General features: G+C 37.9%; 1 protein-coding gene across 1 annotated transcript in view; it reads right to left on the reverse strand.

Moving 5' to 3' along the window:
• Nucleotides 1-1044: 1044 nt before the first annotated feature.
• LOC149768548 (uncharacterized) overlaps nt 1045-18758 on the reverse strand; it is a 35324-nt gene continuing 17610 nt past the window's right edge. Inside the window, exon 3 of the mRNA XM_089930287.1 lies at nt 1045-1685. Coding sequence (XP_089786413.1) covers nt 1045-1685 — 641 coding nt within the window. The remainder of the gene's footprint in view (nt 1686-18758) is intronic.

Below are 18758 nucleotides of genomic sequence, written 5' to 3' on the forward strand. Positions count from 1 at the left end.
ATAACTCAGGAGTCGACTCATGTTCATTCTGGATCGGCACTTCAAAATGTGGAGAAAGCTTTTGCTGGGTCATCTTCAAAGGGTCGACTCTTAATTCTTAAGGGTCGGCTCATCTTCATCAGGAGTCGCCTCTTTAAACACAAGGGTCGACTTATCGTCTTCAGGAGCTACCTCTTTAAATGCAAGAACGGCTCATACCATAATTTTCCGGTTGTCGCTTAAACTGAGCTGGGGTCGACTCTTCAAATGCAAGGGTCGACTCTTCAATTTCGGGGGTCGACTCATTTTGAACAAGGGTCGACTCTTCAAGCTTCTCTCAGGCGGTAAAAACTTTCTATTTACTTTAAACTACACAAGGGTCGACTTATGTTTTGCGGGGGTCGACTCATTGACTGTGTTCTTTAAATAAAACTTATCAGAATCAACTTAAACTTGTCCTTTTTGCTTAGGGGTTGACTCAAGTTTTTCAAACAGAAAATTTTAGACTTCATCTCTGATCTCCATGGATTGGATTATGATCATTTTCTTTTGGAACATGTCCAATGAGATGTTTGCGAAGAACTTATGATTTTGCAGTGTTTCATTCCTTCTGATTTTTCTTAACTTAGAAATCTTCACAATTAGGCCAATATCATTAGTACACAACATGATCTTAAGTGTTTTGTAATCATCAAAATTCATCCTTTAGGGTTGACAGTATGAAAGGCTCAATAACTTTTTGATAAAAAGTAACTTTTCAAGAAAAAATGTTGATAAAACTCTCTTTATCAAAAAGAAAGATTCTGATATCTTGATTGCTCAAATATATGTTGATGACATTATTTTTGGTGCTACTAGTTGCCTCAGTCCTTGCAGTTCAGATTTTACTTCTTTTATCAGGTCAAATGAGGTCAACAACTGAATTCCAGCAGACTCCAGATTGAACATTGCTTTTATAATGTTATCTCCAATAAATTTTAATTGCCATTTCTCAAGTCTGAGTGGAGGATCTGATGGCCTTTGTATTGGAGGAGGCTGACTGACTGGAGGTTCTGTTCGAGGTGCTTATGTAGGGATTCTTTTGCCTTTTAGTGGTGTAGGAGTGTCTTGACCACTTTCATCTTGAGATTCTTTCCCTTTATGAGTCCATTTTCTCTCAGATTTGACAAATCCCATCCTCTTCAGTGATTTGTCATTGTAAACATCAGAAGACAATAATTCTTTCTTGGTTTCCCCTTCTAGATTTACATTGAAGTTACAGAGGACTTGAGTTAAGACCATACCATAAGGAAGTGAAGCTCCTTTTCTCTGTTCTTGAGCTTCCATGTATCTAAGCATCAGGCAGGGTAGGTTCAGTGGGAGTCCTTGTATAATATGGTGCATTACCAGTATATCCCTTTCTGAAATATGATCAAATTTTCTTGTCTTCGAGAAGAACATTTTGTTGATCATGTGATGCAGTAGACGCATCTCTGCATTCAGTTGATTGGCACTGATCTCAGTCCAATCTTCTGTGACTTCTCTATTCAGAATGGTACAAATTCCTTCATTCCTATTTTCTAGGTGATCTCTATTTTCTCCATCATTTGGAATTCGAAGAGTATCTCTAAGAATCTCTTCAGTAATTAAGATAGGGACTTCTTTTACTTTGGACGAGATCTGTCCTTGTCTATATCTAACATTGTTGTAGAACTCTCGTACCAAGTCTGGGTAGGTTGGCACATTCAGGGAGCATAAGTATTCCCAACCCATATCCTTTAGATTCTGCCCTTGTGGGAAGTTTTCCTTTTCCAAGAACTCGAAATCCACTCTCCTTCATGTTGCCCAGAGATGGTCACCCAAGAGGGGGGTGAATTGGGTGTTTTAAAATTTTTGTCTAATTAAACAATACACACAAGTGTATGCGCAAAAGTAAAATTAAAGTGGTAAGCACAGTCAATCGCAAACGCAGAGGTTTATAGTGGTTCGGAGCTTTCACTGCTCCTACATCCACTCCCCAAACACCTTTGGGAATTTTCCACTATAATCAGCGATTACAGTCCGGTAGTTTTTCGAGTGAACTACCCAACTCGTTGTTTTACCCCGGACTAACAACGAACCCTATAATCCCCCAATTTAACCTAGGCTTGGGACGCCTAACCCTTGTTCCAAGTCCCTTGACTGGAACAAGCACAATATTCAAGTGTTTTACAAGAATTTAAAAGCTTCTATGAAAGCAAATAAAACGATGAAGAACAACAAAACCGGAAGAACCCTCTTTGCCGTTGAAAGCGTGGATGATGGTGGTTCTTCCGATGTGGATCACGTTGGCTTGAATGTGAGCTTTGATTGCCGAGTGGGAGTGAGTAGATGAGCACGAAATCAGATGAAGAAGACTTGAATGCACTTGATTTCTCCTCTTGAAAGCACTAACTCCCTTGTAACTCTTTTTCTTTCTTCTCTCTTGAATGCTCTTATGTTTTGTTGGTGAGAAGATATTTTTAGGCACTTAAAAGCTCCTTTTTATACTCCTACAAGCAATAGATCCGTTAGACACAAGAATATAGCCGTTAGAATTTCAAACAAACCTGCAAAAATGTGTCAGTCGCGTCCCAGGCATTCCGGAGACGTCTCTGCTTGAACGAGAGACGTCTCGGCTGTATAAAAAATCTTTTGACGATGTTGGAGTCGACTCGGCGCTTTCTGGGGACGACTCCGAAGAGGAACAGCTCGATTTCTTGTTTTTCTGTTTTTCTGAGAGAGTCGGCTCGCGTGCCTCGGGGGACGTCTCGGGATTTTTGTGCTTTATGCGTGGGGACGACTCCGCGACGTCGGAGACGGCTCCGATGTTTTCTCAACGAAAAAGCAGGTCCTCTGGAATCCCTGAGAGAGTCGACTCCGCGTCCTTCGGAGACGACTCGCGCGCATCCCTTGAAATCGGCCTTTCTGCCGTCTCTGAGAGAGTCGACTCCGAAAAGCCGGGAGTCGGCTCCGACCCTGCGAGACGCCTCGGCAGGTGCCGGGGACGTCTCCAGACGTCCCAGTTTCTTCTCTACGTGCCAGAGACGTCTCTGGAACAAACCGGAGACGTCTCGGCTGCCCCTGATCCATTTTCTTCATCTCAAAGATCTTCAATAAACTCTCCAAAAAATATGGGAACATGCCTTGACAATTCTTAACAATATTCTTAGTTAAACACCTAAAATGCTTAAGTAAATTGTTAATATAAAGGGAATTATACTCTAGTATTTTGTATTCATCAAAATCCATTAGGAGGTCAACAATCTCCCTCTTTTTGATGATGACAAAACACTGAGTATATGCAAAATTTAAAATTAAACATATACACAGTATTTGATCAGATGTACAAGTATTGTGTTTTGGTTAGAGCTAGATACAGTATGCATAATTCAATATAGTCAACTGTCAGTTCTATCCTTATGCATAAGTATTGATCTTAGTAGCTCTTTGAGCAATTTTGGCATATCATCTATCACTTTTAGATTTGCATCAAGTTAAAGTGTAAATTAATGAAATATTGATGCTAACGACAATCAAAAGCCAAATACTTTTGACTCCCCCTTTCTTTTCCATAAGGACAATATTCTTCAATTTTATCTTTTCATTTTGTTGATTCTAATTCAACTTTCAAGTATGAGTGTAAATTTTGCGTTTTGCATTCCATATTGGTTCTACTCTCCCTTTTTGTCATCAACAATGAAGGGGACAAATTTTCCTTAGGTACCTAAAACGCGATGCCTATTAGAATTCAGCATTCATATTACCATGAAGCATTTAATAATTTGGAAAGGTGAAATTTACTCCCCCTTTGTTTTGGAATTCATTTCAGACCTTTTAAATGCAATTATTATAAGTTGTGCTCCCCCTGTTTCATATGCATTGTCAAGTTGGCAAAATAGTGAAATGGTTGCACATTGTCAAGTTTGAACATTCAAGGTACGTTATGACATTTCCATGGCACATCACAGTATTAGAAACATACTCCAAGATTCAAAAAGAAGGGTTATGACATTCATATAGTATTACAATCATTTGAAGCCATTACAAAGATTGATTGCTAATACAAAAGAAAGAGTTTCATATAAGCCTAGGGTTTTACAAAAAGATGAACCCTAGATGTCCACAAAAAGTGCCTCACCGGCGACCACGCTCAATAGCCCCAGCAGCAGCCTCCACAAACCTATTTATTGCATCCATTAGACTTCTAAAGTTATCTCCCTGAGATTGATTGAGTGCTGTCACTAATGCTTCAAATTTATGGGTTGCCCTATCAATCCTCCCTCGAAGCTGGGCAGCCACACTGCCCAAATTGCCTTCAGGGCTCGTCAGCTCTTGAAGACCATCCGATATGATCTTCAATTCAGCCTGTATCTCACATGATCTTCTAGTTTGGTTTGATGCCACACAAACCAATTCTGACCCTATAGCTTCCATTTGAGTTCTGATTTCTTTCAACTCTTCTAAGAGTGCTTCATGTGAGGTGCGGATGGGAGCTATCTCAGCAGAAACCACTGATCTCATTTCTTTCCTCATTTGCTGGCACACCATGGATGCTAGGGTGTGCATCTGCTCATCTGACAAGAGCATCGATCCACCAGCTGGAGGAGGAGGCATGGAAGTGGATGGTCCAGCCGAGCTGGAAGGTACATCAGGAAAGCTCTCCATATGATCAGTAAAGGGTATAGGGCTATGTGGAGGAGAGAGGTGGACAGGCTCCTGATGATGGATCTCAGGCTCTACAGTTTGGGATTTTCTTTTACAGACCTTAACCCAAGACCCGTCTTTCTTGTGAAACTCCATCCTATGTAGTGTGCTCTCGTTATAGAAGTCAGTGTTTCTCAAGGGTTTCTCTTGCTCATTTTCAGGGATAGGAACCTTAAAGTGCTTGAAAAGTAAGGTGAAGACCATCCCATACGGTATGCTAAATTTGGAGTACCTATGACATATTGAGATGTAGTTCAACATGAGCCTAGGAAGGTTTAGGAGAATCCCTAGCAGGATGTGGTGCATAATGGCCAAATCTCGCTCCGAAACAAAGTCGAAGCGACCGGTTTTTGGGAACAAGACCCTGTTAATTATGCTCAAGAGCAGTCTCATTTCAGCATTGAGGTCTTGGGACTTAACTATGTCAAAAGGACCGCAGTTCTCTCTACCTAGAATTAGGTTTAAAGCAATCTCCCTTTGAGGATGTGAGGTCGGAGCCTCACCGTACTTAGGTATTTGTAACAAACTAGATAAAATGTCCTCATTGATTTCTACCAATGTGCCTCGGACATACCCGGTGTACCCCGAGCTCCCTAAGGCCAAATTACTAAAGATTTCTCTCATTAGGCAGGGATAGGTAGACATGTTTAGGGAACATAGGTGTTCCCAACCTTGGGCACGGAGTCTCTCTCCAATAGAGAACCCCTCACTCGCTAAGAAATGAAAATCTATGTGCCTACCTGTTGTTACTGTGCGATTCGCACAGGAGGGAGTCACGGTTGGCGGAGCAACCGGAGGAGACGGCGCGGAGGACTCTTCCCTCCGTTCCTCGTCGTTCGCCACCCTAGGATGCCTCCCACCACTACGCCTAGCTTTCTTAGGTGCCATTGATCAGAAATCTAGGAAAATGGGCAGTGATTTTGGTTCGATTTGTGGTGGAGAGAAGATGGATGCTAGGGTTTAGGGTTTCGTTGGGGACGATGGAAAGCAGCTCGGGACGGCTCGAGCTGTTTCGGCCTATTTAAAAAAATATTCATTCTGTCCCCGAGACGTCTCCGCGACTAATGCGAGACGTCTCGTCGGGGGGACGTCTCTGCGATTTGCCAGAGACGTCTCCGGCACTGAAAGATTTCAGAAGGTTCCCAATCTTTTTCCAATTCGTTTTATTCAACCTTAATGATCAGTTTGATTTCTTTTGGCGAATATAAAGTGACCTTGCTTGTGATCCTTCCCTTTAATAATACATCCTATAAAAGCTTGACAATGATTTTTGAATTATCAATATTGAAATGAGGAATGTTTGACCAAATTTCGAAGGCCTATGGAATAGGCTCTGAAAATATCTCTATGAAGAGTCCAAGGGGGATAACTATCCTCCGAAAAGTCAAACAATTCGTCATCTAATTTGATAGATTCATATTTTCACTCATTAGGTACTTGGTTTCCTATATGTGACCTTGAAGTGTATTATTAGTTTGAGTAGCATTCATATTTATCTTTAGAGCATACAAAGCATTGCATATGTTTGAGGAGTTAAATCATTTAAGCTATAGTGTTGAAATCAAATCATGCTTGCATTACAAATTCAATCTACTTGCTAGGATCATACAAGCACAAGGCATTCCTTAAAAAGTTGAACCTATCTTTATAAAGGGACTTTGTAAAGATATCGGCCAATTGATTTTCAGTGCATACATACTCAAGCAATACATCATTTTTCAACACATGATCCCTTATAAAGTGATGCCTAATCTCTATGTGTTTTGATTTAGAGTATTGGACAGGATTTTTTTGTTAAATTGATTGCACTTGTATTATCACATCTAATTGGAATATTGTCCATTTTGATACCAAAATCTTCAAGTTGTTGCTTAATCCAAAGAACTTGGGCACAACAGCTTCCGGCTGCAATGTACTCAGCCTCAGCTGTGGACAAGGCAACTGAATTCTGTTTCTTGCTAAACCAAAAACCAAGTTAGCACCCAAGAATTGACAGATGCCACTTGTGCTTTTTCTGTCGAGTTTGCACCCGGCAAAATCAGCATCGGAATAAGCAATTAAGTTTAAATCAGATTGTTTAGAATACCATAAACCTGCATTAGATGTCCCTACTAGGTATTTGAATATTCTTTTAACAGCTTGCAAGTGTGATTCCTTAGGACATGCTTGGTATCTAGCACACATGCAAACACTGAATAATATGTCTGGTCTACTAGCAGTAAGGTAAAGTAAAGACCCTATCATACGTCTGTACAATTTGCAGTCTACACTTTTACCTTTTTCATCTTTGTCAAGCTTGCAACTTGAGCCCATGGGTGTGCTGATTTCCTTTGCATCCTTCATCTTGAACTTCTCCAACATTTCCTTGATGTATTTGGACTGACTGAAGAAGATGCCTTCCTCTGATTGTTTTATTTGTAGCCCAAGGAAGAAGTTGAGCTCACCCATCATGCTCATTTCGAATTCTCCCTGCATAAGCTTAGCAAACTCTTGACAAAGACTATCATTAGTAGCACCAAAAATTATATCATCCACATAAATTTGCACAAGCAATAAGTCATTCCCTTTTCTTTTAATGAAGAGTGTTTTGTCAACATTTTCTCTTTTAAACTTATTTTCAATTAGGAAATTACTTAATCTTTCATACCACGCCCTAAGGGCTTCCTTAAGTCCATACAATGCTTTATGCAATTTAAAAACATAATCTGGATGTAAGTGGTTTTCAAAACCTGGAGGTTGTTCTACATAAACTTCCTTCATTAAATAACCATTTAAAAAAGCACTTTTTACATCCATTTGATAGAGTTTGAAATCCATGAAGCATGCATATGCCAAAAGTAGTCTAATAGCCTCTAACCTGGCAATAGGAGCAAAAGTTTCATCAAAATCTATGCCTTCCTCCTGATTGTAGTCTTTGGCTACTAGCCTAGCTTTGTTTCTTATTACTATTCCATCTTCATCTAGTTTATTTCTATATACCCACTTGGTGCCTATAATTGAAACATTAGGGGGTCTTTTCATTAGAGTCCAAACTTGATTTCTTTCAAATTGGTTTAATTCCTCTTGCATAGCATTTATCCAATTTTCATCTTTTTCGGCTTCTTCTAGTGATTTAGGCTCTATTTGTGAAATGAATGCAAGATAATTACTAGTGTTTCTTAAAGAGGATCTTGTCCTTACCCCTTGTGAAAGGTCACCAAGGATTAGATCCCTTGGATGACCATGTGCATACCTCCATTCCCTAGGAAGATCTTGATTACTCGCTGGGGGTTGATCTTCTTCATCTTGCTGAATTGTATCTTCTTTGATTTCATCCTCATGTTGTTTGTCTTGTATGGAGAATTCCTTCATTCTGTCTTCAAGTATACCTGCATCACCATCTTCTTCTTTTCTAGAAGAATCTCCATTAGCTTCATCAAAAACAACATGAATGGATTCTTCAATAACGAGAGTTCTCTTGTTGAAGACCCTGTATGCTCTACTAGATGAGGAATAACCTAAAAAGATCCCCTCATCTGATTTAGCACTAAACTTACTTAGATTGTCCTTTCCATTGTTTAAAATAAAGCAGCGACAACCGAAAACATAAAAATAACTTATATTGGGCTTTTTATTTTTCAACAACTCATAAGGTGTTTTCTTTAAGATAGATCTAACTAAAGCATGGTTTAAAATATGGCAGGCAGTATTGATTGCTTCAGCCCAAAAATACTTTGGTAGATCCGATTCGCACAACATGGTACGAGCCATATCTGCTAGTGTGCGATTCTTCCTTTCTACCACCCCATTTTGTTGGGGTGTCCTAGGGGCCGAAAAATTGTGATTGATACCGTTTTCTTCACAAAATTTTTCAAAATACTGATTTTCAAACTCGGTACCATGGTCACTCCTAATTGCTTTTAGTTTAAGGTTAGGCTCATTTGAAATCCTATTATGAAACTTGATAAAAGCGGGAAAGGACTCATCTTTGTGGGCAAGAAATGAAACCCATGTAAAACGTGAAAAGTCATCAACAATTACAAGACCAAACTTCTTACCTCCTAGACTAGCAGTTCTAGTGGGTCCAAATAAATCCATGTGAATTAGTTCTAAGGATTTTGATGTTGAGACTATGTTCTTAGATTTGAAAGAGCTTCTTGTCTGTTTCCCTAGTTGACATGCAGCACAAATTTTGTTCTTTTCAAAGTCTATTTTTGGTAGTCCTTTGACTAGATCTTTTGTAATCAATTTAGAAATTAAATCCATGCTAGCATGCCCTAACCTACGATGCCATAACCAGCTAGTCTCATTGACCTTGACATCCATGGCTACAAGACATTGGCCATCCTTCATGGTGAGATCATCAAGATCTACCATGTAAACATTTCCAAGCCTATGTCCCATAAGTATGATCTCATTGTCAATTGGACTACTAATTATGCATAGGGAAGATTCAAATGACACTTTAAAGCCCTTGTCACAAAATTGACTTATACTTAATAAATTATGTTTTAATCCATTAACTAACAATACATTGTCAATAAATGAGGAGGGTGATATGGAGATTTTACCAACGCCAATGGTTTGACCTTTAGCATTGTCTCCAAATGTGACTACTCCTCCTTCTTTTGATTTCAAAGTGACGAAAAGGCTCTTGTCACCGGTCATATGCCTTGAGCAACCGCTATCAAGATACCACATTCTCTTTTTGCTCCCGGCTGCAAGGCATACCTGCAAAATAATTATGTGAAGCTCTTAGGTACCCAAGTTTTCTTGGGTCCTTCTTGGTTAGTGTAGTTGGTTCCCTTAGGCACCCACCTTTTGGTTGTGTTTTTACCCTTTACAAGTGTGTTCTTATAAGTTTGAATCTTTCTTTGAATGCAAGAATAAGCTTTATGTCCACTTTTCTCACAATAAAAGCATGTAGGTTTTTCAGTTTTGACATCTTTTGCTTTTACAAAAAAGTTCTTTAGATATTTTTGTTGTTTGCTAGTTTTGTATCCTAATCCGACTTTATTAAAAACAGCTCTTTGATTGGATAGAATAAGATTTAATTTTTTCGAGCTATGTGTAAATTTTTGCACAATTGGTTTATACTTGTGTAGCTCATCTTTAAGGTCCAAATTTTCTTTAGCTAATTCTTCCTTATCATTTTTAAGGGATTCGACATTTTGTGCAAGTGAAGTATTACTATTGAGTAGGAATTTGACTCTTAGATTTAATTCCTTAATGAGTGTTTTTGCCGTTTTATTTTCAATGCTAAGTTTTGAATTTTTATCCTTTAGGTCAATGATGCTATCATTTTCATAGCTCTCCTTTTCAATCAATAGGTTTTTAATGTCATCCTTTAGTTTTTGATTGGAGGCCTTTAGTTCTTTATTTTTTACTCCTAACATACTACAATCATTCATGAGTTCTTGGAAAGCTTCATATAATTCTTGTAAAGTAAAATCTGTAGTTGAGCTTTGACATACCTCATCGTCGTCGAATGCCATGAAACACAAATTGGCAGTTTCTTCCTTCTCTTCCTCGGAGGAGGATGTGTCACTATCATCCCAAGTCGCTTTTAACGCCTTCTTCTTTTTCTTTCCATAGTACTTCTTCTGTTGAGGGCATTCGGAGCGGATGTGTCCCGGTCTCTTGCAATCATAACATATGATTGGGTCTCTTTCTTTTTCTTTTTCCTTTTTCCAATCATTTCTCCCTCCAAACTTCTTTCTTGGGAAGGCCTTCTTTCTTCTTATGAATTTTTTGAACTTTCTTACTATTAAGCCCAAGTCTTTATCTTCACTTTCTTCTTCACTTTCACTGCTTTCTTCTTCACAAATACTTGAAGTAGCCTTGAGGGCGATTGTCTTCTTCTTTGGCACATCTTCTTCATGTTGCTTCATTGTGAGCTCATGCATCATCAATGAGCCCAATAGTTCTTCAAGTGCCAAGGTGTTGAGGTCTTTGGCTTCTACAATCGCCGTGACCTTCGCTTTCCAAACTTTTGGCAAGGACCTGAGAATTTTCCTCACAAGTTCTGAGTTAGTGTAAGATTTACCCAAATTCTTTAGACCATTAATTATATCAGTGAAGCGTGTGAACATGCATGAAATAGTTTCGTTGGGTTCCATCTTAAATAATTCATATTTGTGAACTAGAATGTTCATTTTAGACTCCTTGACTTGATTAGTACCCTCGTGGGTAACTTCAAGCCTATCCCATATTTCCTTGGCGGAACTACAGGTGGAGACTCTATTAAACTCATTTACATCTAGAGCATAAACAATGAATTCATGGCTCTAGCATTGAGTTGAACCATCTTACTATCATTCTCATCCCAATCCTCCTCATGTTTGGGAACCTGAACGCCATTAACTGTATGAGATGGTTCGTGTGGTCCTTTGATTATAACCCTCCACAGGGCATAATCTTGTGCCTGAATAAAAATTCTCATTCTAGTTTTTCAATAGGAATAATTTGTCCCATTGAAAAGTGAAGGTCTATTGGTAGCCTGCCCCTCAGCAGGAACATTGTTAAAGGGTGTTGCCATCTTGATCTTTGGCAAAGACGGTTAGGTCTTCAAGAATACATAGAGCACCTGCTCTGATACCACTTGTTGCCCAGAGATGGTCACCCAAGAGGGGGGTGAATTGGGTGTTTTAAAATTTTTGTCTAATTAAACAATACACACAAGTGTATGTGCAAAAGTAAAATTAAAGTGGTAAGCACAGTCAATCGCAAACGCAGAGGTTTATAGTGGTTCGGAGCTTCCACTGCTCCTACATCTACTCCCCAAACACCTTTGAAAATTTTTCACTATAATCAGTGATTACAGTCCGGTAGTTTTTCGAGTGAACTACCCAACTCGTTGTTTTACCCCGGGCTAACAACGAACCCTATAATCCCCTAATTTAACCTAGGCTTGGGATGCCTAACCCTTGTTCCAAGTCTCTTGACTGGAACAAGCACAATATTCAAGTGTTTTACAAGAATTTAAAAGCTTCTATGAAAGCAAATAAAACGATGAAGAACAACAAAATCGGAAGAACCCTCTTTGCCATTGAAAGCGTGGATGATGGTGGTTCTTCCGATGTGGATCACGTTGGCTTGAATGTGAGCTTTGATTGCCGAGTGGGAGTGAGTAGATGAGCACGAAATCAGATGAAGAAGACTTGAATGCACTTGATTTCTCCTCTTGAAAGCACTAACTCCCTTGTAACTCTTTCTCTTTCTTCTCTCTTGAATGCTCTTATGTTTTGTTGGTGAGAAGATGTTTTTAGGCACTTAAAAGCTCCTTTTTATACTCCTACAAGCAATAGGTCCGTTAGACACAAGAATATAGCAGTTAGAATTTCAAACAAACCTGCAAAAATGTGTCAGTCGCGTCCCAGGCATTCCGGAGACGTCTTCGCTTGAACGAGAGACGTCTCGGCTGTATAAAAAATCTTTTGACGATGTTGGAGTTGACTCGGCGCTTTCTGGGGACGACTCTGAAGAGGAACAGCTCGATTTCTTGTTTTTCTATTTTTCTGAGAGAGTCGGCTCGCGTGCCTCGGGGGACGTCTCGGGATTTTTGTGCTTTATGCGTGGGTACGACTCCGCGACGTCGGAGACGGCTCCGATGTTTTCTCAATGAAAAAGCTGGTCCTCTGGAATCCCTGAGAAAGTCGACTCCGCGTCCTTCGGAGACGACTCGCGCGCATCCCTTGAAATCGGCCTTTCTGCCGTCTCTGAGAGAGTCGACTCCGGAAAGCCGGGAGTCGGCTCCGACCCTGTGAGACGCCTCGGCAGGTGCCGGGGACGTCTCCAGACGTCCCAGTTTCTTCTCTACGTGCCAGAGACGTCTCTGGAACAAACCGGAGACGTCTCGACTGCCCCTGATCCGTTTTCTTCATCTCAAAGATCTTCAATAAACTCTCCAAAAAATATGGAAACATGCCTTGACAATTCTTAACAATATTCTTAGTTAAACACCTGAAATGCTCAAGTAAATTGTTAATATAAAGAAAATTATACTCTAGTGTTTTGTATTCATCAAAATCCATTAGGGGGTCAACACTTCCTATGGATACATTTCTTATGGAGAGAGGTCCTTGTTTCAAGACCGAGGACGGAGGTGACAGAGGGGCTGTGACTGGTTGAGGCGGTGGCATTGCTTGCCTTTGTGGATTCATCTTATTTTCTGCTCTAGCCTTCGTTCTTCTCTTTGTGTGTGAAGTGGCATTCTTCCTCTTAGGTCTGGATGTCACTTGCTTTACCCTCACCATTGGAAGATTAATCAGAACCTCGGAAAGATTTTCTAGGGTTTTTGGAGGTTTTTGTTTGAAGAAGAGTTTGAAGACAAAAAAGGTGCTCTAAGGGGTATGAAATGTTTCAGGTTCAACGTTTCAGAGAGAGAGAGAAAGCCTTTTAGAATCCATTTTGAATAGTTTCCGCTTTAGTCGACTCATTCAACTCAAGAGTCATCTCCTATAGACTAGGAGTCAACTCTTTTAACTTAAGAGTCGTCTAATGTAAGTTAGGGGTCGACTCTTTTAACTTAAGAGTCGTCCCTTACTACATGAGTCGACTCCTCATTTACATGAGTCGTCTCCTCAGACTATTCAAGAGACAAAATTTTTTTGAATAAGATTCAAAAATCAATTGTAAATCACGGATCAAATCAACTAAAATTCAACCAATAATAGTCAATCAAAATACACAGTTAGCCATTCATAATCAGTCAACAAAATGGATCACAAATGCATAATTCATCTCTAAATTTACAAAATACTTCTCCATTAAGAGGTTTAGTGAAAATATCTGCAATTTGTTTATCAGTATTTATAAATTCCATTTTTATATCTCCATTTTGAGCATGATCTCTTATGAAATGATGTCTGATTTCTATATGTTTAGATCTTGAGTGTTGTATGGAATTTTTAGTTAGATTTATGGCACTAGTGTTGTCACACCTTATAGAAATTTTATTTTGTTTTATGTCATAGTCCTCAAGCTGTTGCTTAATCCATAGGATTTGGGCACAGCAACTTCCTGCAGTAATATATTCAGCCTCAGCTGTAGATAGTGCTACGGAATTTTGTTTTTTGCTAAACCAAGAAATTAAGTTTGTTCCAAGGAATTAACAAGTTTCACTTATACTTTTTCTGTCGAATCTACAACCAGCAAAATCAGCATCTGAATATCCAATCAAGTCAATTGCAGATGCCTTAGAATACCATAAACTTAAGTATTATATTCTTTTTAAGTATCTTAATATCCTTTTAACAGCAATTAAGTGTGATTCTTTAGGATTTACTTGATATCTTGCACACATACAAATACTATGCATTATATCAGGTCTACTTGCTGTAAGATAAAGTAAAGATCTAATCATTCCTCTATACAGCTTTGAATCAAAGGATTTATCATGCTCATTTTTTTCTAATTTATAAGAGAAGCTCATAAGAGTACCTATTGATTTTGAATCTTTCATACCAAACTTCCTTAAGATCTTCTTTGTGTATTTGCTCTGGCAGATACTCTTGTTTGCTTGATTTGGAGTCCAAGAAAGAAGTTGAGTTCACCCATCAAACTCATCTCGAACTCATCTTGCATGAGCTTAGCAAATTCTTCACATAAACTTTCATTAGTAGCACCAAATATAATATCCTCAACATATATTTGAACAATCAGAATATCAGAATTTTTCTTTCTAATAAACAGAGTTTTATCAACATTTCCTCTTGAAAAATTACTCTTTATTAAAAAATTGCTTAATCTATCATACCAAGCTCTAGGAGCTTGCTTCAAGCTATAAAATGCTTTGTTCAATTTAAAAATATGATCTGGAAGTTTATGATTTTCAAATCTAGGTGGTTGTTTTACATAAACTTCTTCAGTTATGAAACCATTTAGAAATGCACTTTTGACATCCATCTAAAATAATTTAAAATCCATGAAGCATGCAAATGCAAGTAATAATCTAATAGCTTCAAGTCAAGCTACAGGTGCAAAAGTTTCATCAAAATCAATTCCTACTTCTTGATTATATCCTTTAGCAACTAATCTAGCCTTATTTCTAATTACAATTTCATCCTCATTTAATTTATTTCTGAAAACCCATTTTGTTCCAATTACAGAAATATTTTCAGGCCTTCTAACTAAATTCCAAACATTATTTCTTTCAAATTGATTCAGTTCTTCTTGCATTGCCATTAACCAATTGTTATCTTTTTCAGCTTCTTCAAAAAAATTTGGTTCTATTTGAGAAACAAATACAAGATGATTACAAACATCTCTAATGGAGGATTTAGTCCTATTAGTTCTCTAGGATGACTATGTGCATACCTCCATTCTTTTGGTAGACTAGTTTTTTATTAAGCATTTGATCTTCTTCTTTCTGATTTTCATCATGCTCTGAATTTTCAGATGCAGACACATCCTTTAGGGTCAATTCTTTGGCTTGCTTATTGAGTTCTTCTACATCATCATCGAGATCTAAATTCTTCCTTGATGAAGGGTCATTAGATTCATCAAAGATAACATGTATTGACTCTTCTACAACTAGAGTTCTCTTGTTAAATATTCTATATGCTTTGCTTGATGAAGAGTATGCAAGAAAAATAGCTTCATCTGATTTTGAATCAAATTTTTCCAAATTGTCCTTACCATTATTTAGAACAAAATAGATGCAACCAAAAACATGAAAGTATGAAAGATTTGGTCTCTTATTTTTCAAGAATTCATATAGAGTTTTCTTTAGTATTGACCTAATAGTAACTCTATTAAGAACATGACAAGCTGTATTTATTGCTTCAGCCCAAAAATATTTTGGTAAGTCATTCTCACATAACATTGTCCTAGCCATTTCAGTAAGTATTCTATTCTTTCTTTCTACAACACTATTTTGTTGCGGTGTTCTTGGTGCAGAAAAATTATGATCAATACCATTTTCAGTGCAGAAAATTTCAAAATCATGATTTTCAAATTCAGCTCTATGATCACTTCTAATCTTGATAGTTTTCAGTCTATATTCATTTGAAATCTTTTTATACAGTTTAGTGAAAGCTGAAAATGCTTCACTTTTGTATGCCAAGAATAAAACCCATGTATACCTAGAAAAATCATCCATAATAACAAAGCCATAAAGTTTTCCTCCTAGACTTGCAGTTCTAGTTGGTTCAAATAAGTCCATATGTAGAAGCTCTAAAGGCCTATTTGTGGAGACAGCATTTTTAGATTTGAAAGAGATTCTGGTCTGTTTTTCTAGTTGGCATGCAGAGCAGATTTTATCTTTTTCAAATGATAATTTAAGCAAGCCGAAAACAAGTTCTTTTCGGATAAGTTTTGAAATTAAGTCCATGCTTGCATAAGCTAATTTTCGATGCCATAACAAGATGGCTTCACTATTTTTGGTCTTAATTGCTACTAGACAGTCCATGTTTTTCATGAGTATTTGATCTAAATCAACTAAATATACATTTCCATGTCTATATCCAGTAAATATTATACCACTGTCATTACTACTAGAAACTAAGCATAATGATGATTCAAAAGTCACAAAATATCCTTTATCACAGAATTGACTAATGCTTAGCAAATTATGTTTCAATCCATCTACCAATAAAACATTTTCAATAAAAGTAGTTGGTGTAATCCGAATGTTACCAATACCAATAATTTTGCCTTTTCCATTATCACCAAAGGTAACCATTCCTCCATATTTCTTTTTGAGGGGCATGAATTGGGATTCATCCCCTGTCACGTGTCTAAAGCACCCACTATCTAAGTACCATTTTCTGTTTCATGCTTGGGATGCTAAACACACCTGCAAAACAGAAATTTAATTCTTTTTCTTTGGTACCCAAGCTTTCTTGGGTCCTTGAATGTTAGCAATGATGGCTCTCTTCGGAACCCATATCTTTTTAATTGAAACATTGTTCATAAGATTCTGACTTATAGGATTGTAAGTGGTGAAGGGTTCTAGCATGTCATAATGGGCAGCGAAAGCTAGGAATTTTAAAATTTTCTTAATAAAGTCCCTATGCATGAAACCCTTTTAAGCCTAGATCACCTTAATGATTACAATCAAATAATATAAAATAAATGCAGAATTAGTAGAATACCTCAAACGCTAATCCAAAGTGTACAATCTCTACGAGGCGTCCAAGTGTCCGCCCTCCAATGGTGATCCACACGAAAACTTGATCAAGACTTTAGCTCCAAAGACTTTTGATCCTTAATGCAGAATTCTTCTAAAGAACTCTAACGGCTTGCTTTCCTTCATTTCTATTTTTCTTTAGCCTTCTAAAATCACTTCTAATCCTTTTGTCCTAATGAAGACCACCTTGTCTTGGCTTAGGACACACTAGAAGCAATGTTAGAAAGAAAGAAACTAATGTAAGAAAGAAGGGATATGAGAGAGAGAGAGTTGGATTGATTTCCGATGATTTGAAAACACCGGGAGCATTCCCTATTTATAGATGGCGTACGGATGCATTGTAGCCATCCATTCATGCATGAAGAGGGGCGTGAGATCAAGGGATGTGTCATTTGATGAGAGGGCATATCAGAAGTAGTTAGGATAAGATGAAGTGCTTATGATATGGCGCTTCATCCTTATCCATTCCCTAAGCATCTCTTCATGAAATCCACCGTACTCATGCCTCTCTTCATTTCTTCTCATGCATGAAAAATAGGGAGCATTCTCAACCATTGATCAAGGCTAGATGATGATCCAAAGGCCCTTATTGGTGGCGCCATAAGAAAGAAGGAGAGAGAGAATGATGCGGTTGAAGGGAAAGTAGTTAGGATATGATGACGTGTCATCTTTATCCAATCCAAGTGGCACTTCTTCATGAGGCGTCATTCTAAATTCACCGTATTCCCTTCTTTCTCACGCCATCTGATGTTGACTAAGTCAATATCACAAGTCCATCACGAGATCATGATCTCCCATCATCCCATGATGAAGATCCAATGGCTCTAATCCATGGCGCCATCCATTTGATCCTTCTCTTCATCCAAATGTTGATCTAACGGTCAAAATTAAATGTTTTATCAAATCTAATCCAATTAGACTCAAATCAAGCCAATTTAGGTGCCAACTCTTGACTAACCCATATTAGAATATGATCTAATCAAATTAGATCAATTAAGAATCAGATTCGAATCCAATTCGAATCAGGAGCTAAGGTTTGCAACACCTGTTAGGATGTTTATCTTGCAAACATGATCTAATCCAATTAGACCCTTGATAAGTTTTCTTGTGTGTGACCCATTGGGTTCCATACTTAGCCAGCAATAGGTGTGAGTGCGAGTTGACCCAACTTGATTAGAACTCTTCTAATCGATTTAAGTCCAAACTGCGCGAACCCGAACTTAACAATTAGAATCCTTTCTAATTGATGATCGAATTAAACTCTTTAGTTTGATCAAACCTATAAGACAAGATTGACGTCTAGCAACGTGTCATGTCTACCCGAAAAATATGGAATTTGGTGGAAATACCAAAAATACCCTTCAGTGGCAAGTTACCATGCAATTCAATCCTTTAATCAAACTGCATCCCAAATATGTATATGAGTATGAATATATGTCAAACTCAATTTCATATTCATATTTTTCTCAATCTTTTAATGATAATTCAAATAATGAAACATTAGAAACTCTTTCTAATTTTTATTCTGCTTTGATCAAAGGCTTCCTGAATTATCATATGATTAGAATAAATAGGATGCTATCTTCTCTTACTAGAAGTGATTAATTCCTTGTTGATCTACTCATAATCTTCGTACACAATCTACCATATCCAGAAGACCTCGTACATAACTTATTGTCATGAATGAGTGTAAACCAAAACATAGGTTCATGTGCACAAGATACCATGGTGATCTCAGGTCAAAGGATCAGTTGCACAACTCCCACTAAGAGAATCATCTTTTGACATGTAAGTAAGACTTCATAAGATTTCTCTTTGTAGGTCAATTCAGTGAACTCATTCTTCTAATGAGCACCCATATCTTTGTATTAGTGTCTCCACACAAATGATTGTGAGATCAATCATCCTCTGCATCGAGCATACATAAGACATGCCAGTCTTTCCGGTAATCATTGATCCCGACTCA

The sequence above is a fragment of the Phoenix dactylifera genome, chromosome 1 (genome assembly GCF_051530095.1).
Source record: "Phoenix dactylifera cultivar Ajwa chromosome 1, Ajwa_hap1_PhDact_Kaust_v1.1, whole genome shotgun sequence".
Lineage (NCBI taxonomy): Eukaryota > Viridiplantae > Streptophyta > Magnoliopsida > Arecales > Arecaceae > Phoenix > Phoenix dactylifera.